General features: G+C 43.2%; 1 protein-coding gene across 1 annotated transcript in view; it reads left to right on the forward strand.

The window, feature by feature from the left end:
• Positions 1–19,454, forward strand: part of px (MAP7 domain-containg protein plexus) — a gene marked incomplete at its 3' end in the record, with an annotated part of 315,612 nt that extends 296,158 nt beyond the window's left edge. The window contains exon 8 of the mRNA XM_071591720.1: positions 19,330–19,454. Within this exon, the coding sequence (XP_071447821.1) occupies positions 19,330–19,454 (125 nt within the window). The remainder of the gene's footprint in view (positions 1–19,329) is intronic.
• Between the last annotated feature and the right edge of the window lie 6,547 nt (positions 19,455–26,001).

Below are 26,001 nucleotides of genomic sequence, written 5' to 3' on the forward strand. Positions count from 1 at the left end.
TGGATGAGACATGCACTCGCCATACCTGTGACCGCATACAGATTTCTTCACCTTCGCCTTCACGTCTTGCACAGCACCTTCCGCGTCGTTTTATTATTCGAAGCATCATAATAGCTCTATCGTCATTTTACTAGACCAAATTCACTGGCAGTGGTAATAGTTTACGTGTAGTTTCTGGTGTATAATCCCATCTTGCATTAGATCGATCGACTGCAAACCGTGCTCTCGTTTGCTGTTGCCTATCCCACTTTATATAAGAGGGTCATCCGGAAAGTAGTACCCGTTCGTGAAATAAAAAGACAAAAGTAAATATTAACAAACATAAAAAATTTTATTTGAAAGAGGATACTTTAAACTACTTCTCAACATAATCTCCAAGCAAATTAAGGCATTTGTCATAACGTGTGACAAGTTTCTGTATTCCTGCTGCATAGTCCTTCGCCGCCAGCTCATTGAGATACGCGAGGGACCCATCTTGCACAAATTTTTGCATAATGCAGATGGTGTTTAACAATTTCATGAACAATTGTTCGAGAAACATTGGGAAAATGCTCACAGATGTCATCAATTGTGACGCGCCGATCGTTCCTCACGAATTCGTCAACTGAGCTCACCAGTTGGTCTGTAATGACAGACGGTCTCCCCGAACGCTCATCGTCGTGTGTGTTCCCCCTCCCCATGTTGAAGTTGCGACACCACCGCCGAACAGACGACTCGTCCATTACATTGTCTCCATACACCTCCTTTAATTGGCGATGAATATCACATGGGCGAACGTTTCTTGCATTGAGGAATTTAATCACTGCCCTCACTTCACAACTGGCGGCGTTCTCAATTTTTTTAAACATTGTAAACAATCACAGAAACAACACAGGCAATGCTAGCGTCACGCAACTTGGCTCAGAGAAGGCAGACAAGCCACTGAAGCTATCTGACCTCGTCCAGCGGCTACTCGCGTCGTCAGCACTTCATGCGGCACGAACGGGTACTACTTTCCGGATGACCCTCGTATTTCGATTACTGGGGTGCATGAAAAATTACTGTCTGCTTATTGTCCTTAAATGGGTTGATAGCTCACAATCGTCTGCCGTTTGCATTTTATATATTTACTAGGTATTCAACGTGTTGAACATCAATTTACTTCCGACAAGCATAATATTCGCATTTTTCCCAAAAGCTTCAGCTTCCTGCGAAAGCATTCTAGTCCTCGACCTGCTACAATTCTTTGTGCTTTCACATCATAACAAACCGTATTTTGAAACTCTTTCGTGGTATGTGACCGCCGGAATGTTACATTATCTATAATTCGGACGAAAGGGTATTTATTTACTCTGAGGTATCTACGTCATCAATTTTTATCGTCCCTGTGGATCCAGAGCGAGTCAATGAAAATTGGCATTCTCCCCTGAACGCCAGTATACGTATAAAACAAATGAACTAACTGCCCGCGAATATTGAATTCATTCGTGCCATTTGTTTTAAACGCTAAAAGTTCGACCCAGCTTCAATTGATCAAACTCTTCATCCATTATTCATTATGATTTTCGAAGGATCCATGGTCCTTTAATGCCTTTATTCTCGTAGTATTAGAGGTCGTCATCTCATTTGAGTAGATACCGAGTCTTGAAGTATGCGGTAATTTTAATACTCTTCGAATTTACTTTCCATGTACCAGTCCGTAATTTTGTTTAGAAAGGGTGAGACTTCACAGCACTCGTTGCGTGCAGTGAATGCCGCCGTCACGAGAATCTTGCAAATGCATGATGAGCATTTAACGTGTTAGTTTGCCAAGAGCTCAGTTTTCGCCTTAACGGGGCTTTCATCGGCAATTCCTATGTGTTCCGGTCATGTCGTGTGTGTGCCATGTATCTAGTGAGTTCCCCTCGCCCGCGTGGGATATTATCTTACCCTAAGCAACCACCAGTACACCACCAATGAGAAGCATATCGCGCGCCTCTGGGAGTTAAGAGTGAAGTGTGCTAGCAGATCCGTCCGAAGCAAATTACCGATCAATGATTCTCCTTGGTTTAAATATTCTCGCCCCAATGAATGTTTCACTGCGATCGAGTCTCCGCTCCGGTAACGGATTTTCGTGTGCTTCGTGTGTTGACGATGAATGCCAAGCGGTCACCCTTTCTGCTCGTGGGAATTTGTTGCCCGCGTCAAGTGATGCGGACGAGCGAGATTTTTTCCCGGGGTCGGAAGTGGCCCTCCTCCGCCCGCGAGGCCACTCCTCCTCCCCCCCTCTCCTTCGAGGGGCACACGCCCTCGTCGTTCCCAGGGCGGGACAGCGCCTCTCCCATCCCGTCGCCGCACTCATCTCCCCCATCCTTCACTCGCAATTATTACTAGCGGCATTGTTTCTTTTTTTGGGCCGTCCGTCAGTCAGCCGGCGGAAGGGAAAGAGGACGTGGCTCCCGTAAATATTTGAGGCGCTCGTACGTCAGTCTTTTATTTTCCCGGCGCACGCTCTCTCGCTTCGGGTCCTCCTCATCACTCTTTCCCCCTTCCCTCGTACCCCCCTCGCCCCCTCCTCTTCCCATGTGTTTTAGTCGACGAAATCCTTGTGATTCTAATCGGCGCCCATACTATACCTCTTTGGCTTTGCTTGAACGAAAGAATGGCTAGTGATCTGATTCCCTGGTATTTGTAATATACGTAATTGTATTTCATGTGGTATCTAAAGAGAAGAAGTGGACGAACGCATTACTTCGCTGAAAATAAAACGGATAAGCATTTGCGGCTTGTTCTTGTTTTAGTTTCGAATTAATTCCCTGCAATGGTTACAACTAACTAATAAAACGCGAAATGCAATGCGGTGTCTCGATATGTTTTCAGTGCATAAATAAGCCTTTCTAGCCTAAGCTGTCTTTTTGTGCGTATTTCCCGTATCCGGGCCGCCCCCGCCTCGGCGTGACATTATTATTGCTCCCGGTCGGCTCTCGACAAAAGCAAGCGAGTGATTAAGATCTTGGTCGTTCGAAGGGTTCGCTGCCTCCTAGTGCCCTGCCTGTTCCACGAGTTTGATTTTTCGCTTCTTCGAGTGATTGCCATTCTGCTTGTGTCGCCGTTTGCGGTCAATCGATTAATGGGCTCCCAGTTCATCGTCCGATCGTTTGGGTCATTGCCCATCTCGCTTGATGATTCACTTTTTTCGATCGATTCCACTGTGTTAAGCTAAGGGCAAGGAATTCTTGGCCACGTAAACGTTTCATCACTCTTCGCACAATCATTGGGTGAATTTTTTTCTGCTGATAAAAAGAAAGAAATCTGTTAATGAAACAGTGGTAGATAATTTTTATGCGAGAATAGAGCGTGGAATGCATGTTGGCAAATCCGGGAAACACAAGGGTAAATTGGTTATTTGATTGATAATTCGCCTTTTAATTCATTATGTTTGATTCCCAAGCAGAATCCCTGTGTTCATTCCTATTTGCTGTATGTGAGCTGATTCGAAATGTATTCTTGGATTACCATTTATTGTTACTTATAATTAGCAGTTACTTTTACTGTCGTACGTATGGATAAAGACAATATTTTGTGTTTGGAACGTTGCGATTTGGTAATAAATCAGTGTCATTCCGATATGAAGATCATATTGTCGCTGTCAAAGAATTCGTTGGAAGCGAAGTATCGCGACCCTTAACATATATTGTTTTCTATATTATACGGGTTAAAGTAGTTTTTGGATGGACGCCGCTTATCGAACGGTGCAAGAATGATTTTCCTTGCCTCTCCCACGGAATATAACCTGGCATCCTAATCCACAACGAATCTCTTTTTAATGCCGCATACTTCTTTCTTCCTTTCATTCCATTCAACAACCCTATCCTATCCCTACCCTTCCTCATTTGTTTTCATTTATGTCCACTTCACCTTCCTTATCCTTCTCCACACCCGCATTGCAAAAGCCTCCATACTACATCTATCATCCTGCTTCCATGAGCATGTTTCCTAGCAGTGCAATACCACTCTCCGTATCAAACTGTAACGAGCCGCTTCTCAAGCTTCTGACTCGACGTCCCTGTCATCAATTCTCTCCTCCGTTTGAAAGCTTCTTTGCCTACTGCTATTCTTCTTGTTACGTCCCTACTTTTTTGGCTGTAGTATAGGCTAAAACCCTCCCGAGATAAGTAAACGGTTCTGCCTGCTCTAGTTTAGGAGCTCTTATTTTAATAAATAACTTAACATTTCTCATTCTCGAAAACCCCATAACTTTTGTTTTGTGTGCATTGATTCTCGTCTGATGCCAATCGCACTTGCTTTCCAAAGCACTCAGCAATGTTTGCAAACCCTTAGCTGACTAGCAAATTGAAGCTTGACCATAATCAGACCTAACTGATTTTATGAATTCTCCAATGAATTTTATTCCCATCTTCTGGTCTTAAACCTTGTTCTCATAAAAGTTGGATAGTACAAGTGATAATGGATAGCCTTGTCTTACTCCTCTTCCTAACACCGCCCATCCGGACTATCCACCCCCACTCGCATCTGAGCGGAGTGAGGCAGGGGATCGAGATGGTGCGGGGGCTAACGTACTGGCTTCCCACCCTGAGGGCGCGGGTTCAAATCCCGGCAGTGTTGAATATTTTTCAGAGGTATCTCGATCCCTACTTGAGGTGCTTTGTGGAGGGCACTTTGAGTGCGTACGCCGTCCGTCGGATGGGACGTTAAACTGCGGACCCCTTGGCGGCTTTCGTGAAGAGTAGGCTAATGCCGACGCCGGGTTTCTCTCCACCCTTCATCCTTTCCTGTCCATCCCCTATGGCGCAAATGACCTTAGCTGTCGGTCGCCTCCCCTAAAAACTACTACTACTACGGAGTGAGGCAGGTACAGGTTGCAGATTAGCCTCCCATTCCTCCAGTATTAGAGTATTCCTATTTTCTATAAGGATTCATTATGCTATCCTACGTATTCTTTGGGTTGCCTTATGGAAATCGAATAAATAAACAAATGCACCCCGATTGTATTTTACTAGTTTATTCCTCTCTATTAGTGACCTCATTACTGCTATGGCATCATGCGTTCCTCTCCCCTTCCTGAGCCGGCATTGATCGTCCCTTAACAAGTCATCTTCTTCACTCTCCATCCTCTTATTGATGATCCTGAGAACCACATCAGCTACATGCAAAATCAAAATTTTGTCATACAGTCCTCGTATGCTCATGACTGCCTTTCCCGTTTGCAGAATAAGAATTATCACTGATCCGACAAAATCTTCCAGCAATGCCTCCCACGTTTTCTTAAAGCCTTATTAGTTCCTCGGGAATGTTGTCTGCCACCACAGCTTTTGATTTATATTCCCGCCTTTTATTTCTCGCCAATACTCGCCATATCTGGACCTAAGCTATTCCCATCACCTGCTCCTCTAGGTATATAAAATAGCGCATATTCTCTGTTTAAGGTTGCTGATCCTTGCCATGTTTATGATCCTATGTGTATTATTTCCATCTCTCTTGGGTCACCCCTGCTTCAATTAAAAATATCTCTGCTGCATATTTCATTGCTTCCCTTCTTACTTCGAGAAAGTGCTTACATCTTCCAGTACAATTCACCAATCCTTCCGCTTCAAACCTTTCTTGTCCTCACTCTGCGTTTTCCACCACGTTTTTTGACCTATTCATTTCAAATTAATTTATTTTTCGACCCTTTTGTTCTTTCTTCGACCTCTGTTTATATTTTTCTATTAATTTATCTTGTGTAACTTCGTAGCCATTTCGTTGGTATTCTATGGTTTTTTTGTCCTTTCCCTATTATTTGTTTTCCTAGGTTCATATCCATTTTCGAGTGTGTTCCTTTTTTCATCTGTTGTACCTATCTCCCTGTTTTCACTCATAATTTTCTGTACTTGATGTTTCTTTCTTCCCAGTAGATGCTTCCACATGCCATTTCCTCAAACATTTACCTCATTTTATTCTCTTTAATCTGATTGTGCACTTCGTTAGTACTTAATTATGATCTAAATCCGCATCTGCTCCCCCGAAACCGTGCAAATTCATCACGCTGTTCCTCAATACGCGGTTAATCGTAATGTAGTCTAGCTTATTTCTGTCTAAATTCCCATACATTTTCCATCTATACCTATGCCTATTGTTGTGATTAAATAAGTGCTTGTAATGATGAAACCCTTTCTCCTGCGAATATCTACTGCTATATCCCTGTGCACATTCCTGGTTCTTAAACCGGAGTTCCCTACCTCACTACCATATCCTCCTTCACCTACTTCTTTTTACACACTACCTCCTTCATTTTAATCAACATTTCCTTTCAGAAACATCCCCGATTTTTTCCTCCCATTGATCGTATACCCTGACGATTTCTTACTTCTTATGGTGGCTTTTTGGCGTGTAAACGTGAGCAATGACCAGGGTCTGAGTTCTCTTAATAATATTTTATTACTCATCTGTGCCTTGTTTACGATGTTTTAGCTTTGTGTTCAAAACTGTTTCTGCCCCTCTTTGGAGTGACCTTTTTATTGAACAGAACCTCCCTTCCACTATATAATACTTTATATAAACTATCACAATCCAGTAAACCCCGCTATCCATATTTTCTATTTCCATCTCTCGCTTTGTAGTATCTAATTTCCCTGTCCTCAACTTCGTCCAATCATTCTAAGTCCTAATTCTTTCTGATTCGGTCCCCTTCTGCGTCTTTTTCTCCGCTGCTTTTATGCGCCCAGTGAGAGACTTTCCATGTCAATTCCTATCCCCAGACAATTTCAATCTATACCCACGCCTGGTGTGGTGTTTAAACCTAGTTTTCGTTGCGATTAAGCCGTTTCCTTCAGAACCTTATTGCTTTCCTCTCCCGATGCTCATTCCTTGTTCTAAAACTAACCGCCGCCCTCACTATCAAAGTATAGCGACGATATTATTTTGTAGTGCCATGTAAGCTTAGTATTGGGTGAACTCTACCATCACCTACCAAACCGACCTTCGGATTGATATTTGTGGTTATGGTTTGTTTTATGGTAAGCCACTGCCAGGGGTTGAATGCACACTAGACTAATTTTGATCTCTGACGCGGTCGGACGCAGTGATTCTGATCCCTCATCGTTCGTGGAAAAAATGACATCTTATATCTGTATCTGTTCTATACTTAATATCTCGAATTTTATTTACATGAACTGCCTTACTCTTTTACCTTAGTACGATTGGGGCAATAGTTCATTTCAACGCCATTGCTGAAGAGACATATTTCCAAATTATGCAAGAGATTTTATCTTTATTCTTTATTCTGCAAGAGATTGTATCTGTAATCTTCGCTCCGCGAGTGATTCCCAGCCTAGCTCCTCTAATAATTTTGATACACTACTCAGCTCATCTACAAATCTAGCTCCTGTACGCGATTCATTTTCGCAATCAACCCAACTTCGTGAGGATCCCATATACTTGTAGCATGTTCTAAATGAGGCCTAACCAGCGAAAGATAACATTTCTCTTCAACTTTTTCATCGCATTAGCCCAGTAATCTTCTTAAAAATCTTAATTTTTTGTTGGCTTGCCCAGATTCTCCATGGTGAAATGCAATTCATATAATTGCATTTCACCATGGACAGGTCATGAGTGAGGATAATGCATAAGCATTTAATCGAGGAGTCTTCACATTACATTTCGGTATTTCCGATGCAGTAGGCGTTCAGGAGGAAATTGCTCTTTTCCAAACATTCATCACTGCGCTTTTTTTTAAGTTTAATTCCAATTGCCAAATGTCGCACCAGCGTTGCTTAGCATTTAGGTCATCTGCTAAAGCTGCTGCTGGATTCAATGTGCCGACAACAGAATGAGATAAAAGAAGATTTCCTCGTTGATTTTGTCCTGCTAGTAGATGTCATGTTGTAGATTAGGGTAGAGCTCTCCTCAGACGTACATATTAACCACTACTTAGTATGGAATTCATAAATTCAGGGTGTCCAGATAGGGGTTTCTTTCCGTGTCATTTTCGGTTTTCCATGAAATTCTTGTCCCAAAAATGTCACTGATCAAACTTAAGCGGAGATGCCATCAGTGACTTGGAACCCACGATCTTCTCTTGAGTCGAACGGCTCCTTCAGTTGGCTACCGCGACTCCGATTTCCGTGAGCCAAATCCGCGAATTCGTAATTTCATTTTGAGTACAACTGTGATATAATTTTGTACTTTTCTCTCATAAAAAGCATCGTCTCATAGCAAAGGTCCTGGGATTTTTTCAGACCTCCAACTGCCCGTTGACCTACAAAGCGCCCTTATCAAGGTCACGGCAAAGACCGTGATAACGCCGCGTAGACTCATTCTCGAGAGGATACTTGTACCGTCTTTCTTGAGGTCGGGAGGTCAAAATCAATTAATTTTCTTATTTCTCGCTTGAATCTTATAGAATGATAAATAGTTGCAAAAATATTAGAGGAGCTAGGCTGGGGATCACCTACGGAGCGAAGGCTAAATTACTGATTAAATCTCTTGCATACATTGGCGGGATGTCTCTTGAGCAATGATGTTGAAAATGCATTACTACCCCCATCGTAGTACGGTGGGCGAGATCATATAAATAAAATTATAGAGCTTAAGTGTTGAACAGAGATTTAAGATGTCATTTTTTCCACGGAGGATTAGGCATCAGAAGAATTGTGTCCGACCGCGTTAGGGGTCAAAACATTCGGGTCAAAATTAGTCTGGTGTGTAATCACCCCCTCCCACACACCCTTATGGCGGCTTTCAGGGCACAAAAAATATGTTTTTCAATTAATAAAGATTGGGTGCCACTAATGGTTGTGTGGGTGGGAGGCGTGTTTGGTGACCGGGAGACCTGCCGGCAGCGGAGGTGTGCGTGAAGGTGATTTCTGAGTCGGATATTAAGAGGTGTGCAGTGCATGGACATGGTCCAAGATATTGTAGAAAGCGGAGCCCAGGTAACACGGTTCGCACATGGGTTACATTGTTGATGGAGGAGGGGCGACAATGGGACATTCCTCGCCCGATGGTCGCGTGGGTGGCAGTGGGGATTCGGAAAGGGGGCTGGAGGATTCGAGGAAGAGGAGATTGGCGGGGCGCCTCCTAGTAATTAAGGAACAATGTTGACAAGCCCTTGCCTTATGTGTAGGAGGGTGAGAAATAGGTTCTTAAGAATGAATTGAAGAGAATGTATCTCAGGGAAATGTGTACTCTTTGTAATTGATGTGAATGTGAAAGGGATTATTTTCTTGTGCCCCAATTATTTTTCTCGTCTCCCTTGTCGGGGTGGGAGATCGCTGCAGATCGGAAGCGGCCAAGATATGTTTGGGATGGAGAGAAGTGATCGAGGGAGGAGGAAAGGTATTTCGAAAAGGGGGCGATTGGCCTGACTGGGGAGGGGGGCGCTTAGAGACGGCGGGTGGCCTTGAAGGCGGTGAATTCAATTTGGCGTCAGGGGCACTAGGGGGGGGGGGGGGCATGCTTCGAGTGGCGGGATCGCGGCGTTCCTTAAATCCGAGGTGCTCTCTTTTACGAACGAACGATAAATTAGAGATTGTCCTTTATCAGTTTTCGAAATTAAATCACACGGAATCAATCTTGGCGTATTTTGTAGTTTTAAAAGTAGTGTGAAAAATGTGTACTGTGCATATTGTTAATCGGAATTCAATAGCTTTTGCTTTCATTTTACGCGACGGAAAAATGTATATTCGAAATAACTTTGGAAGAGAGGGGAGAGCATTTGAAGTCATCGACATCGCCATTAATACCCCGCGATCCACCAAGAAGGTGTGTGGCAGGGGGTGCAAGCACCAGGTGGGAAGGGTAAGTGATATGGGAGAGAAAGGGCAGAGGAAAAATATTCGTTAAAAACTATCAAATAACGTGCAAATATGTAGACATACTGGAGGAAGACTTAATTCAAAACAAGGGTAAATTCACCTAATAAATAAGCTATTTGTTATGCAAAAAGGGAATAAAAGTGAACTAAAACCATTCATATGACATGCCTCCACCATAGCAAGACGGATCATGCAGAATAGAAAAGTAAAAAAGAGAAATTCTACAATTACATGGGCATTTAACTCATGGCCTCTGACCGTAAAGTCAGAGGTAGGGCATGCGACACACGGCTTTTGGCAGATAATGGTGTGAAGTCTGGCTTAGGTTGGCCATAAATTTATAAGGGGCCATTTTAGGAGCACTCTGGTTTGTATATCTCTGCTGTTGATTCGGCGGGCACTTTTCCTCATTCATGGTCAGTGCTTTTTCTGCAGAGAAGTCATTGAGTTGGAGGCCCTCTGCGGCGACTCCCTTCGTTTCGCTTCCGTTGTCATTTGGCGATACCATCCACGTTCTGCTGCTTGCCAAGTCGGGGGTGATCCGCGCCGTGGAGACCGTCCGCCTTAATAGAGGTCCTCCCTTCCTTTCTCTCAGTGCCCACGTCTGTGGCAACGGCTGAACTCTCGATCTCAGCGGCGGGCAAAGCAGCGAATAATTTGGCGCAGTTGGGGTACACGTTTGAATTCACTCCCTCATCGAATTATCCGCGAGCTTGATTTCCCGCTGAATGTCTCAGTGAATGTATGTACTTTCAGGTGTCCACGAAGATAGTTCATCGTGGCTCCTTTTCTTTTCTTCCATCCACTTCGTTTGAAGAAAGAAATGTTTCCTGAATTCGGTCTTTGTAGATGATATGGGAATTTTAAGTAGTACGTACGTATGTCCATACCGTGCACAGAGAGAATTACTTCAACGCAAGCGTCAGTAGCAGTCGATAGCAGAACCGCTATGGCCATTTAGCCCACCCCTCGGCCATCTTGAAATCAATTGGAGAAGTGCATTTGAAAGAGGAGTCGTGTCTGGCACGCGAAGATGTTTATCGCCTCTGAGGAAGTGGGAAGGTGTGTGTGGGGAAAGAGTGGGTGGGTGGATGGGGAGAGAAGGTCGCCCCGCTTGGCTGTCGGCGCCCTCATATGTATGTGTTGAACCGGCGCCACAACCACCCGCTTCCTTCCTCTCGAGTGGGAGGCAAGAGTGGTTGAGGCGGCGCGAGTGGCAGTTGTTTGTGCCCCCGGTCCATGTCGTTCGTCGTCGATAGCGCTGCTCTCCTTGAGGGGTAGGGGACGAGCGGCTGCGGTGGCGACGCACCCTCGCCAACCCACTTAGCTCGAGGGTGGCTCAAGGATTTCATGGAATGAATGCCTGAAAGGGAATAATTTTTCCGCCGTTCCCCTACCCTCTTTTTCCCTCTCTGGCGAACGTTTGACACCGGTCGCCTGTGAAATCGCAGCATTTACAAAATGCTCTGAGTGTTAAGTTGGAATTTGCTTTGATTGTACCATTTAGTTTTATATTGAAAATTCGTAAATATTTTTAAATTTATTTATTTTTATGCCGCAATAATTTTTTTGGGAGCAAGCGGAGGACATCAGGAATATTCCGGTGCACAACTCCTGAAGAAGGGATTGGTATTTTACGAAGGTAGTTTGAAAGGTTCTCGGAATCACCACCAGATGTCAGCACTGCCACGAGTTTCCCGCGTAGTAATAGGTAATCCTTCAAGAGTAAGCACGTAACGCGTTAGTGCTCTGGGAATAGATCTGTGGTGCGGACGCCTCACTGTTGTTGTTCCCGTGAAGTGATTTGTGAAGATGGAAGAATGAAGACTCGTGCAGTGATTAAATACTTATTAAAGAAAGGCGTAAAAACAAATGAAATTCATGCCAACTTTCAGAACACTCTTAGGGACTCTGCTCCTTCATATTCAACTGTAACTCAGGGGACAAACGAGTTTAAGTTTTTTCGGGTCAGCTTAGACGATGATCCGCGTAGTGGCTGGCCAAAATGTGTCACCACCTCAGAAATTATCGCAAAAGTGCATAATATGGGCATGGAGGATCGCCGACTGAAACTGCGAGAAATCGCCGAAGCTGTAGGGATGTCATCTGAACGGGCATATCACATTTTATCATTGGAATTGGATATGAGAAAATTATCTGCTGAATGAGTGCCGCTGCTCTTGATACAGGATCACAAACGCATCGGAATGGAAATTTCCGAGCACTGTTTGACTCGTTTTTAGAGCAACTGACAAGATTTTGTGCGCCGGTTTGTGACCTCAGATGAATAACTGGGTCCACTACTATACCCCATAGATAAAACAGCAGTCAATCAAGTGAAAACATGTTGATTCTCCTCCACCACCGAAGAAAGTAAAGGCAAAATGGTCGCCTGGAAAGGGGATGGCTTCAGTTTTCTGGGATAAGAAAGGGATCCTGCCGATAGATTGTCTTCCCACTGGTAAAAACATTAATGAGCAATACCACGCTAACCTCCTAGACCAAGTACAGCAAAGCGTACACGAAAAAAGGCCAGGTTTGGCGAGGAAGAAAGTCATCTTTGATCAAGATAATGCACGCCCACTCACAAGTGTTGTTGCCATATTATTATATATACCCGCCTTATTCGCCTGATTTGGCTCCATCAGATTTCCATCTCTTCCCCAAGCTCAAGATTTTCCTCAGTGGAAGGAGTTTCTTCAAAGGACGAACTAACAGCCGAAGCGGATGGGTATATTGTCGACCTGAAGGAATCTAATTTTGGAGATAGGATCAAGGCATTGGAACATCGTTGGACCAAGTGCATTTGTGTACAGGGAAATTATATTTAAAAATGAAGTTTCACTGAGGTAACTGGTTAATGAAAACTTTCAAAATTTCCCCCGTAATTTTTACACTGTGCTAGTAACACTAAATAAATAATGATGGGAAAATGTGGAAATTGAGACGCCTAATGAATCTTTTTTCTGAAATATTTTTTTAAATATGTACCCCCGCAATTTTTGAACCTTGATGAATCAATGGCATCGTACATAGATCGAGCGCTACAGATGCAAGTATTTTTTTCAGAAGCAACCGATCAGATTCGGGTTGAAAGTGTGGCACTTAAACATTGCGTGGCGCTATTTAGTGGATTTTGATGAGTATCAATGCGAGAGGTTCAATGGCAATGTGTGTGACGTGCAATTTGGAAAAGCGACTGCTTCCCTCATTATCGTGTTAGGCAACTCCGTCCGAGTCCCGTGGAAGTCTTCACCTACATTTTTATTTTGGTAACTTATTCGATAGTTGCAATGTTTTGACCAATCTGAAGTCAAGGGACTGTGAGGAACCAGGCGTCCTGAGAGAATGTCGCTCAACTAAAGACTCGCCGTAGCTAGACAAAACGTTTGTGCATAAAATGGAAGAAGGTGATATTATGAGGTTACTCTTAGCCGAGACGAGGGCATTCGTACTGGCCGCTCGCTTGGTAGACGACTCAGTGGGAACTGATATGTCCTCAGTGAATGTTGGTGAGCCAATAGCGAATGTATGCCGATATTTAGTCGAGAAAAAAGAGAATACAAGTTCCCAGACCCAAATATATTCGCAGAATCTATCTGGCAGACGTATGGGTGGGACTGATCTAACGGGCGAAAATGTATATAGTTACCAGATTGGAATTCGTGGTGGGAAATGGTGGTGGAGTGTAATGACGTGGTTGCATGATGTTTCCGTTTAAATGTCTGGATGTCCATGAAGATGACTGGGAGAGTATTATAACAACCGGAATACTACAGGGAAGTGGTGCGGGCGTACCTCCAGCGTTTTCAGCACCTACCTTGTGGAATTAGTTCATCACATAGTAGCTTGACAGGGTGGTTGTTTAAATATTATAGGAAATGAAAAGTTTTTGCCATCAATTGCATTTAAAAATCTCTTGTTTTGCACTCTGTACAGTTGCAGATGAGATCCGTAGCGCCGGCATACCTCTGCCAATCCATGCAGTGGGAGCACGTCGTGACGAGGGAAATTGCACTACGCGGGCATTCACAGAATGCTCCAAATATGAAGTCGGAATTTGTAATAATGTGTCATTTAGTTGCAGTGCAAAAATTCATAAATAGTTACACATAAATGTCCATAATTTTATGTCACATTAGTCAGTAATTATTGTTGCATTATTATTTGAGAAAAATGCTGAATCTTTATTCTTTGGGGAGGAGAGTAATTTTGAAAAATATCATAGGTTATAATGACTTTGGATGCTCTCGGAAAGGAAGAGGGAGTAGCGGTACTAGTCCTCGTCCCATGCCCTCCCCCTTCGGCGACTGCGGGCCGAGTGTTTGCGGCCATCGAGACTGAGAAAGGCCGTGGATGAGTCAGGGGATCGTGTCGCTGGTGAGCGAAGGAGCGAGGCTTCTACTTAGGGTGCTTAGTTTTACGCACTGATTTCGAGCCAAATAGGTTTCATTACTATATTCTCTTCAGTGAGAATAGAGAGGGGAGGAGGTTCTTTCGGTGGGGGTTCTCGTCCATTCTGTCCGTGAGGGATACATATACCCGAACGTGAAAAAGGGGAGCCACAGACGCTCTTCTCCTTTTGAAAGTTGCACGAGCAACTTTCAAACTCCATTGATATGAAGACGTTAATCCTTCAGAAAGTGACGCTTGCTTTGTAGAAAATACCCAACAATAACAAATCTTTATTAATTGGTTTTGTTACATTCATATGAGGAGGCTACTTCTAATAAAAATTATAATGCAAAATGACTTGCTCGTTGGTTAAATATGTCCGTGACTCGATCATTGAGCATCCGAATCGCATTTAAACGTTGTTTTTTTCATGTCTTGTCCCAATGAACCTTATTCAGATGATAATGAAGTGGATACAAGAATAGCGTGATTTATGTCTGCCTTTTTCCGGCTTTTCCCACCGTGGGTGCGTTCGCTTTCGAGGGCAGTGGTGTGGATGAGCACGAAAGGGTAGTTGCGGAGGGGCGGTGAAAGTGAGTGAAGGTCGAGAAGGGATGGAAATTGGATCGAGGGACGGAGACTGCTGGCCACGTGACCGGAAGTCTGGGAAGGCTGCGATGCGCCGAGCAGCTGTGTGGAAAGGAGCGCCGTCGCCCGCCGCCGGGGCAGCCACAACTTCCTGCCGCATCGGCCGGCTGGGCTCCCCTGACCTGGAAGCGGCGGGCCCACGCGCGTTCACCTGTGCCGGAATGGGAAGACGCCGCCCGAATGACCTCACTCGACCTCCCACTCCCTCCTATTATCTTCCTTTCGTTATCATAAGTTACCGAATAAAACTTATGGAGAATCGTGTCAAATGCTTGCGGGTTTTCCAATAAAATACTTGCACATGCTCAAGTTCGCAAGCCATCAGGGATCGCCCCGACCCCTGACCACCAGCCGCAAAAATTGGGGGAAAGTCGAGGAAATTTGGGAATCAGATGGCCGGCGAGAGTGGTGGCGCGATTGTATCCGGGAAATGGGTTGGTATTGTTTTGCAGAGATCCTTGGGGGGGGGGGGGACAAGCGGTCAGAAGAGGTCTTCTGGGAGTGTCGAGGGGGTCGCGACGGATAAATCCCTGTAGGGGTGCTCCTCAACTCGGCAACTCCACTTCGGGGTTCCGCATTCACTGTTACGTAGCGTTGGTTTTTCATTTTTCAATGAAAAAATGCGTTCATCAGGCATCGTGAATCCATTGTTCTACCTCTTTAATTCAATTAGTCATAAATTTAAAGTATGTATTATTATAAGGTCAATAAAATGGCATTGGGTCTGAATTGAGTCTAATTTACTACAATCTAGTGAAAGCTAGAAGTTTTGATCACAATTAGGGAAATATATACAATTTTTATTAATAGTGCTGTACGGCTATCAGTTTTTTTTATGGCGACGTGTGCCTAAGGGCAATTTTTTAGTAACTGTTCCGCTTAAACTGAGTTTTAACCGAGTGTAACACAATTATTTCTCTAAAACATTTTGCCGGCTACTTTTATCTCATTTCCTGGCCTAATAGGTAGTGAGTCGGAACTCAAGACGGTGTCGATTCGTGCTCTCTCTCCCTGCCCTGCGAACATTTCACCTTATTCGCCAGCAGTAGGATTTGGTATTTAGCATTTTCAGTACTTTCATAATTTATTCTTGTTCCAGTCTCGGCGCGAGGCGATGGTGATGACGCGCGAAGTGATTTTTTTCCTTTTTTTAGAAAGCGTTGCCCTCGATACCCCAGTGGGCCGTAGTCTCGGCGGTATTTTTTTGACGAACTCCTTTAATTCGAGGATGATGACTGTTTTGATAAATTCTTTTGCATGAAGTCGAATTGAGTAAAAATAATTCCTTTTCCTGCGGCTAATGCATTTTAAGAAATTGCCCTTCTGAATTCTATAATACGTGTATTCCAGGAATTTGGTCGACGCCGTGTCGTCTTCGGGTGTCTTCACTTCGTCGGGGAAGACTCGAATCGTGTTTGTCTTTTCCTTTGATGCATGGTCGCTCGTGTGCGTAACCGGTGGATGGTCAACCAAATTTTTGTGTAAGTTTACTGTTCTCTGGTAGGGCCTTAAAAGATATGTATTTTTGTGTGCTTTTCTCCCGATATAGTTCGGCAGATATTGTTTCAAAAAGGGATGAAGGGATCTCCAAATATATCGTAATAAAACGAGCTGAGAACTTCCCTGATGACGATGGTTAATATTTCTCTGTGGATGGACCTAACGATAATGATTGCTCTGCCACAATATCAGGTGAAATCAAACATCCGTTGGACATATGTAAGGAAATCCTCCATTATCGAAGGTCTGAACCAGTTAGCATGGAAGTATTTTGGATCCCCTTACCGAGAAGAGAATACGTATTTTTTTTTAAAGAATTGATAGTGTCATGTAGTGAATAGTCCCGAATCAGACTTCCCTTTCTTTTTGGCCTCAATGAACTGTTGAAATTACTGACCTGTAGTATTTAAATATTACTTGAATAGCTGTCGCCACCAAGCACGTGGACTGTGTAAAATGTTAACAATACAGTAAACCCTCGCTAATCCAGACTATATAGGGCCGGGGATCGTCCGGATTAAGTAAAATCCAGATTAACTGGGATTTTCACGTTCGCAACCCCTTTAAATTTTGTGTTCTGTTGATTTTCATATGACACCTGAGAGCCGTAAAGTTAAAAATATTCTATTAAAATGTAAAATAAACTTATTCAAATAAAATATAACGCTGATTTTCTCCCAAAATTAAGTCGGTAATAAATTAGAAGTATCAAAAAACAACGGCAATGAGTGCTCAATAGAACTATCTCATGTATCAAATTAATTTTGATTATTGAGATAAGTAATTGATCAAGTTTTTATTTAAATAAATGCTGGCTTAACTTCTGAAAAATGGCGCTAGTTTTCCTTTTTAATTTTTAGTTGTGATGATGCAACGTACGGTTCTTGCCGCTGTTCTCTAGCATGCTTACATTTCCGCCGTCGAAATGTATTGACTCGTGTAATTGGTTAATGTTGCTTAAATATTTTAGAATGTTACAGCTAATATTCTGTGGTGTTGTAATACATTTTGGTTCACGGTAATTGAATTCTTGGAGATTTTGGTGACGCTTCTACGGATGAATGTTGTTCACGGAGTTATTCAGCCGCTGACCAATGACTATCGCTGCCAGAGCGTTTGTTTCCATTTTCCGTTGTGCATAATTTCGATGGAAATGAATGATTTGGGAATTTCCCATCATGTTTGTTAATATAAAAAAGCGCTTTTATTTATTCCTTTGGACTTCCCTGAACACGATTTGGTATTTTTTGTAATTTAGGGGAAGAAATGAGTGTTGAACTAGCCCATTATGGTAACTCCGATAAACCGAATCATTTTTATGTAGAGAGAGATTCATTATCCTTTTCGGTGTTCGAGGTTATCCATGTTATCCCATGGCAACATTATTCAACTTTTGACTACGATCAGCATTAGCACACAAAAGTATATACACTCTTTCTTTTCAGGTTTTCCGTCTGAGAAAGTTGGTAAAGCTCATTTCGTAAAGCTTGCGTATTTTCTGTCAATACTTTTCAGTGCTCATCCATTTAACTTGTATTATACGATGTCTCGTATGTCTGAGAGTACTCTAAATCATACTCAGCTATCAGTGCTTGGAAATGTTCCGTGAGTCGATCAACGGCGTCACCATCAGCCCTCGTGTGGCGCACTTTGTCATGTATAATATGCCTCCTAAGCGGCCAAAGCCAACCACTACTCGAATGGAAGTTCTCCAAACGCTGTGTATTTGCAAAGTTTTTCATGATGCCATATCTTGAACGGCTGCAGTGCCACGCATTTCTACTCATTTAGATCGCTTATGCACATACGTCCGCCTGTGGTCGACCTCTTGCCATACTTTAACTTCCGGTAGTGCCTTTCCATTTTTTTGAAATTCGTGTCTAGCCTGCATGTATACATAGATGGACATTTCACTCATCTGTGGTTCTGTTGGCAAAAGTTTCTTTAGTTTTTCTATCATAAGTTTCCTTACCCATTGAAATATCTAGGTGTATAAAGATTCACGAAATCACATGGAAAGAATTAACTATTTGAAATACGCGTCGCGTCTGCACAACGTCCGGCGTTTGGATGGACTTATGATATATATTTCATTTGGCAATAGTGTTCATAATTTCAATGGTACAGCTGGAATATCGAATACAAGGTTTGTATTTAAAGTACTATTGACAATTTTTACCTGACGTGTGCGTGAAGTGCTGAATTTAGACTGTCGGTTAAGTGTGAGCATGATCACAGGTCGTATTGGCATTAATAAGATGACAGTGACTACTATTATCAATGCAAATTTGGCGATGCGACAGATCTGCGCTAAACTCGTCCCGTAGATCTTGGTGGAAGACCAAGAGCAGAGAGTCTTGTGTCCGCTTGCGAAGGCCTGCAGCGGCATCGCCGCGATTCCCCAACCCCCTTTAAGTCCCGACTTAGTAGCACCAGCAGACTATTCCCTATTCCCAAAAGTGAAATCCTCCCTCAAAGGACAACGCTATGAGACCCTAATTGCCTTCAAAGAAGCTTGCTCGCGTACCCTTAAGGACTTCCCCGAATCCATTTACCAGGGAACCTTTGAGTTGTGGAAAAGCCGCTGGCAAAAGCATGTCAATGCTCAAGAGATGTACTCTGAAGAATTTTGAGGCATTGTAGCATATTTTTCCCGAAATGTTTCTCGATACTTATATCCAAACCATGTATTTACTATAATCAATTTAAACGATACTCCTAGAAATTGCTAGCTAAACATATTTCGATAGATTAAGAGCACTGTTGCTTCTCGTGGTCCCTTAATAAGCTACCGGAAGCACACGCGGACGGGCCTACGGTTTAGTGGGGTTTTCTTTAATAATAATTATTTCACCCACTCGCGCCCCGCATTCCTGCCTTTGGGTGTGAGATACGGTTGCGGTGATCACAGATCGCGGGATCGGCGAACGCGGCCGGTCTCGCGTGCGTGGGCGGGAAGGAGAGGGGAGTGAAGGAGTGAGTGAGTGACGTGGGCTGTTCTTTGTCCTTGCAGGTGTTCCAGGTTCGTCGAAACCCTCCTCGTCGCTGTCCCCGCAGCCGCCGTCGCAGGCGCACCCCGCCGCCGCCGCCTCGGCCACATCCCCCTTGCCTACCGGAGGGCAGATACTGCCCCCGCCGCCCCCCAACCCAGCCCCCGGATCCAAGGGCGCCCCCCCACACGGCCACCACACCCCTCCCCACCCCGGACTTCCGACACACCACCCGCACCTATCCCATCTGCATCACCATCACCACCACCAGCACCACCAAGCACCGCCGCACCACGGTCAGCACCCGGCGCCGCCGCCGGCCCCGCATCCGGCCGGCCCCGCGCCGTCCTCGCAGCCCCAGCACCACCGGGGCAACGGCGGGGGCGGCCACGCCATCCCTGGCCCTGGGCCCGGGTCGACCACCCCCGGGGGCGGAGCGGCCAACGGGGGCGGTGGCGGCGGGGGCCGGTCCTTCGCTGCGGCGCTGCGCAACCTGGCCAAGCAGGCGGTGCCGCCGTCGGGTAAGTGGCTTCCTTCCTTCCATTTGTCTGCGGGATTTTATTTTATGTATGTAGATTGCCATTTTGCCCTTTCAATCCGCCCTGGACTCTCCGTTCATTGTACATGATGAGGATAGTCCACTGGTCAGCTTCACAAAAGCACCTTCTGCTGTTTTTCAAGTGATTATGATGCTCTTGTGCGCGTTTGTCTGCGCCCAAATGAGTGCCTCGGTGTTCCGTGTCTCAGTGCCTCATCCCCCTCATCGTGGGGTGATTTCCCCCCCCCCCCCCAAGTCAGGGGGCACACATTTCTTTCTGTCCCTCTCGCCCTATCCTCTCTCACCAACGGGCAATTAGTGATAGTCATAGATTATAGCCACACTGTATTTGTTTACTAGGTGAGATTGGAAACCTCACATGACTGAGTGGCTCTTTGTCTCATTTCTTCACAAGTGATGAGGGGCTGGATAATGGCTATTGGGAGCACTTGTTGAGTGACGTTGAGAAGTATATATGTAATAATGTGTGGCTGAATTCATTGGCTTGCAGCAAGTAAAGTAGCGGAGTGCATCACTTCAGAAAGTCAATGGATCTTTCAGCTTCATCACCTTCCTTACTGTTTGGGGCTTGCTAAGCTGCAGATATGTCATTACCAATGACTTAATGATTTTTGTTGCCAAATAGGTTGCATTCCATCCGTGTGTATTTCATCTGCTCTGTGCTTGTGTCACCTACTATCTGTCTTTCCTTGTATTCCTGTGGTCTCAGTGATTCCAGAGAGAGAAAAATGCAAAATATCTTTGGTATGGCTCTTTGCAAATGCATGGATGAGACATGCCTTACATTCCAAATAATATTTCACATTAGTTCATGGATGATGGAAAAGGCTTTGTACACTTGTAGACCTGGGGCAAGGGTGTTTGGGGTCCTATGCGAGCCATCAGCCTTGCACCCCTCCATTGCACCCTTGCCGCAGTGGTGTTCAAAGTGTCTCTCAGTTAATGGAAGGGGGAATGGAACATGATGTCCCTGTCTCCATCCTCAAAATGAAAGGAACCCTCGGCCACCCTATCTCCTGTTAGTATTCCACCATTGGGGGTCAACCTCCCTTCACATGTATGCGGGAGCGGGTACAGAGAAAGGGTATTTGCAGGGTCTGCCCCAAAAATAAGTAGAATGATTTTTACCCGCTGACACAGGTGGCTGGAGTGGGGTGATTTGTGGCAGGAAAGCAACTCGACCCGCATCAGTTGTCTGTGGGCCATCACAACGTGTGGATCACTGCTACACAGGACCCCTGTTTGTGGGCAAGTCACAAAATCATGATGCCACAATCCATGGAGCAACAATACTTGATAATGTTGTGTTAAGCTCAGAAATCAGGTTTGGAGAACATGATCATGGTTAAGGATGCTAACGGAGATGAATAGATGTCCGAAGGAATGGTTTTCTGCTGGCACAAGATGTTACAAGAGGAGAGATAGGAGGTTGACCACAAAGAACACCCTGGACGTCCATTAATGGCACAGTTCATCAAAAATGTGTAAAAAGTGAGAGACATGCTCAATTTCAATCAATGCCTGAGTTTCAGAATATTAGCAAAAGATTGGAATATTCCTGAACCTCAGTGCATTGCATTCTAATGGAAGGTTTAGTCATGAGAAAGGTGTGTGCCAAGATGTTCCCCAAGGTGCTGTCCGAAGATCGGAAGGCAGCTCATGAGACAATTTTGTATGATCTCTCAGACCACTGTTAAAGTAACCTACAGCCCCGATGTGGTACAGTAGGACTTCTTTTTGTTCCCAAGAATAAAATGGAGCTTGCATTTTGGAATGCTGGATTATGCCAGAAAGGCTGTGATGAGGTGCCTGAACACGAGGTTCCCATCAATGCCTCCTAGGAAGCATACCACGACTGGCAGAGGCATTGACAATGGTGTGCGTCGATGCACAAGGGTGCCATACTGAAGAGTTTTAGCAATTTGAACTTTGATTGGCAATGCATTTATTCCCAGGATTTATTCTACTTATTTTTGGAACAGACCTCAATTCTCTATATTTAGAAAAGGAAATATAACCATAATTAGGTAATTAGCAGCAGAAATTCATATATAATTGTATTTATATACCTTTCACATTCCAGTAAAATGTAAGAGTGGAGTCATGTATAGAGAGGAATGAGCATGGTGCTAAAACGACTATGCCATCTTTCTAAACTTTAAGCAATGGTTATGCAACTCCTTAAATACTAATTAAATGTATTTATATAAGGTTTAATCACTGTAGCTACGAAATTTTTAGGTTCAAACCTGATTGGTAGCATCCCTGTTTAGTGCTGGGATTATTATATTATGCCATCCAGACTGTTTCATGCTTTAGCATGTCATTACATTTTAGTACCCTGTGAACCAACATTAGAGTGTGGCAGGGGGTGAATACACACTGGACTAATTTTGACCCAAATATTTTTCCCCTTAGCGTGGCTGGATAATATTATTCTGATGCTGTATTGTTTGTAGAAAAAATGACATCTTAAATCTATTTGTTCTATACTTAATCTCTCTATTTTTATTGACATGATGGGGCTAATAACACCTTTTCAGCATCATTGTTAAAGAGGCATCCTTCCAATTAGTGCAAGATATTTAATCTGTAATTTAACATTCACTCCGTGAATGATTCCTGGCATAGCTCCTATAATAATTTTGATACACTATTCAGTTTACCATAACCATGTTTTACAAATCTAGCCTCTCTATGCTGCACTTGACCCACTTCGGCCGTCAATCAAACATTCTGAAATTACTGGTACCAATTTCAACTGAAGCATTGTAACTGATGATAATCTTCACTTACAATTCACCATATTTTGTGGAACAATTATGTACTGAAAAATTTTCATTTAAAGTGGAATTTTTCTATAAGTGCAATTTTTTATCCTACATGAATCATCTCAATAAGAGCAGGACATGAAAGATATTTTGGTGTTTTCGAATTTTACCTCCTTTGACTTGAATTAATGAATGTTTTCAGTAAAGACATGAACATCAAAGTGAAGTTATTTTCTTCTTGATGTTGTTAATGATAGCTTTGATACTTATTAACCCTGTCATCAATCGCTTCCCATGAGTACATATTTAGAGTGTCAAATGTTTGAGTGCTGAATTATCTTGCATGTCAGTTCCATTTAATTATTATAATCTCTTCAGTGGCTGAATTTACTGATAAAATTAAGTTTATTGGTCATGTTTGACCTGATTGCCCAATTTCCTTGTGCCATTAAGTGGTAAATTGGACACATCAGTACAGACTGCACTTTGTAATTTAAATAACAGGTAACTGAGTAAAATACTGTTAAAATATTTGGTATATATTCTCAAACCAAACCATAGCTAAGGTCAGCCATGACAGTCACTTATCTTAGGTGGCTTTCACCTTTAATCACCTTGAATCATGGTAAACAAAGGTGAAATTGACCTTAGATACACAACGGCTCTCGTTATGGACCTGCTTCTTCTATCTAAAGGGCATAGTTCATGTCCTGGAAAGCTCTCTAGCTTGTGTATGTTATTAGTATTAGTATTTATTTATTTCACATTAATTTGAAAACAGCACTGTGGCTTTAATATCAAACTTTTAACAATGATATAGCAATAAAAACAATTACACACCCCCAAGTCCTAGATGGAGAGAAACCCTTTTAGGCAGCAATCAAACCCGCAACCTCTGGGCAGGTGAGGATGTTACCTCACTGCCACGTGGGCCAGCATTTCCATTGTTGTACGCAGGGTTAGAGCAGGTTTTTAATGGATGCAAGCACTTGGCTACGTAGCCCTGATTAGCATGGCTCAAAATATTGTTAACCTCCATGCTACAATAACTGGTTATTTAGCTCAAATTACTTCCTACCTTCGATTGAAAATGCCTTTTCCCTCTTTCTCCATCTCTCCCCACCTCTTGGCTTTTCCAGAATTGTCCCCCCCCCCCATTACAATCTTTGGTGCCCCATTGCCCCTCTCAGTCCAAATCTCCTGTATCCACTTGCCCTGCCTTCTTGAAATTTCTCCCAAGAGCTGTCTCTCTTCCCCTTCCTTGCATAAACCTTCATCTGTTTTCCTTTCCATCCATTTTATTTTCTCTATTCTTCTCCTCATCAAAATCTTGAAAACCTCCAATCTATGTTTATCCTCTTGTCTTAGCGGCCTAGTTTGAGTCATGCAAAACTATGTTGCCCATGAAGATTTTCACTAGCATTTTCTTTGTATTTTACTGAAGGAACTTATTTACTAATGCCATCCTTTTCTGTATATCTTAAAAAGATCCTTAACCTAATTCAATTTTTAAATTTCCCCGCTACTCTGGTAACCTTTCTCCAAAATAGATAGAGTTGTTTTACTATATGTCACCCACTTTTCATATTTCTCCTAGCTTTCCCATTTCTTGAATATATTATTGCATTTGTTTTCTTATGAATAATACTCATATCGTACCTATCACACTGGTTTTGTATTGTGCGAAGTAGTATTTGTAATCCTTTGACTGACTGGCTAAATTATGATTGATCATCTGCAAACTTGACTTGATGAGTTCCCCACTGACTCTCACACCTGCCTTCCATGCCATTTCATCTGCAAATAATATATGACAAGAGCGGGTGAAGATGAAAATACCTGTCTTACCTCCTGGCCTAAAGTGTCTATCTTGACTCCTCATTTGCCATCTGCATCTGTGCAGTTTGAGACATGCACAGGTCCTGGATAAGTCAGCTAATCCTCCAGTCTATTCTTATCTCTTGCAAAATGTTCATTAATGTTTTCCACTTCACTCTGTTGAGGATCTTCTCAATATCCGCATACAATACATCCTTGATGTTCCTTTGACCAAGTGACCTCATTATTGTTATGGCATCACTTAAAACTATCCCTTTCTAAATCCAAATTGTTCCTCTATTTGTTCTCTTCTCTATCCTTTTGTAAATGATGTTAAGCTTTACTTTTTCTGTCAGTGAAATAACTCATAGAAATACTACGATTTCAAAATGTAAAAATCTTTCACCTTCACCAGGATTGAAACCCAGTTGCCTCAATTTTCAGCAGAGTTCTTTAGCCAGTCAAGCTACTGCGGCATACTCTTACACTCTTGAGTGTCTTCAGATTGCTTTGTTAGTAACTGTAGTGGCATTTCCAGCAGTTATATAACTTCATGAGACTTGTTGCCTTCACATGCTGCTGCATTTATCTATATTTATAGAAATGGTATCAATACTGATTCTGCCAGCCAAATTCATCCCTTGTTTCCTCAAATTCTTGAGTAGTTCTTCAGGGTTATATTTATCTATTCCCATAGCCATCCTTCATTTTATTTCCTTTCATGTTTATTTTATCTCTCAAACTGTCATACCTGTTCTTAAGCTGCTATCCTCAATGACATCACATTCTATTTCTATATCCAAACTCACCCATTTATCTGTACCGTATAGTTCCTCTTCTCATATACAAGGGCTGTCAAGAAAGTTACTTACGTCTCAGTGTAGCATGGTGGTGGATAGAGCTAGGGCCATCATTTTGATGTCTAGACATCCTCACCACGCATCCTGCTGTGGTAGTGTGCAGGCTGTGGTTCTTCTACTTTGCTCACTGTGAACTGTTAAAATGTTTTCTGCAATAGAACATCTCGCAAGTTGTGAAGTATGATCTGTGATCAGGTTTTTACCGGCAAAAAACCACAATCCAATTGAAATTCATAGGCAACTTTTTGAATTGTATGGAGATGGAATAATAAGTGAAGGTGGAGTGAGGTAGTGTTGCATTCAGTTTAAAAATGGCCGCACCAATGTTCTTGACCAGGACCACAGTGGTCTGCGTAGCCTTGTGACTGGTGAACTGACAGATGGCAACATCTTGGACATTATGGACGTTTGTCCATTCACTCTTAAACTAAGAGCACCACTGACACACAACACTGTCACTCATCAACAAATTTCTTGATGAATGCCAGCAGCTGTGAAATTTATTGCCAGTAAAAACCTTATCACTAAACAGATTTTACTTTTTGTGGGATTTCCAATTGTATTTATCATTTTGACTTGCTACTGTAAACAAACAACATGCAGCACCAGCCTTCCAAACACTAGAGCTTGAGGCATACTGCCCTAGGATGTGTGTCAATACAGTAAACATTTGGCTCTCCCCTCTAC

Source organism: Hetaerina americana, unplaced genomic scaffold (assembly GCF_022747635.1).
Source record: "Hetaerina americana unplaced genomic scaffold, ioHetAmer1.1.p SCAF_5, whole genome shotgun sequence".
In the NCBI taxonomy this organism is placed as follows: domain Eukaryota; kingdom Metazoa; phylum Arthropoda; class Insecta; order Odonata; family Calopterygidae; genus Hetaerina; species Hetaerina americana.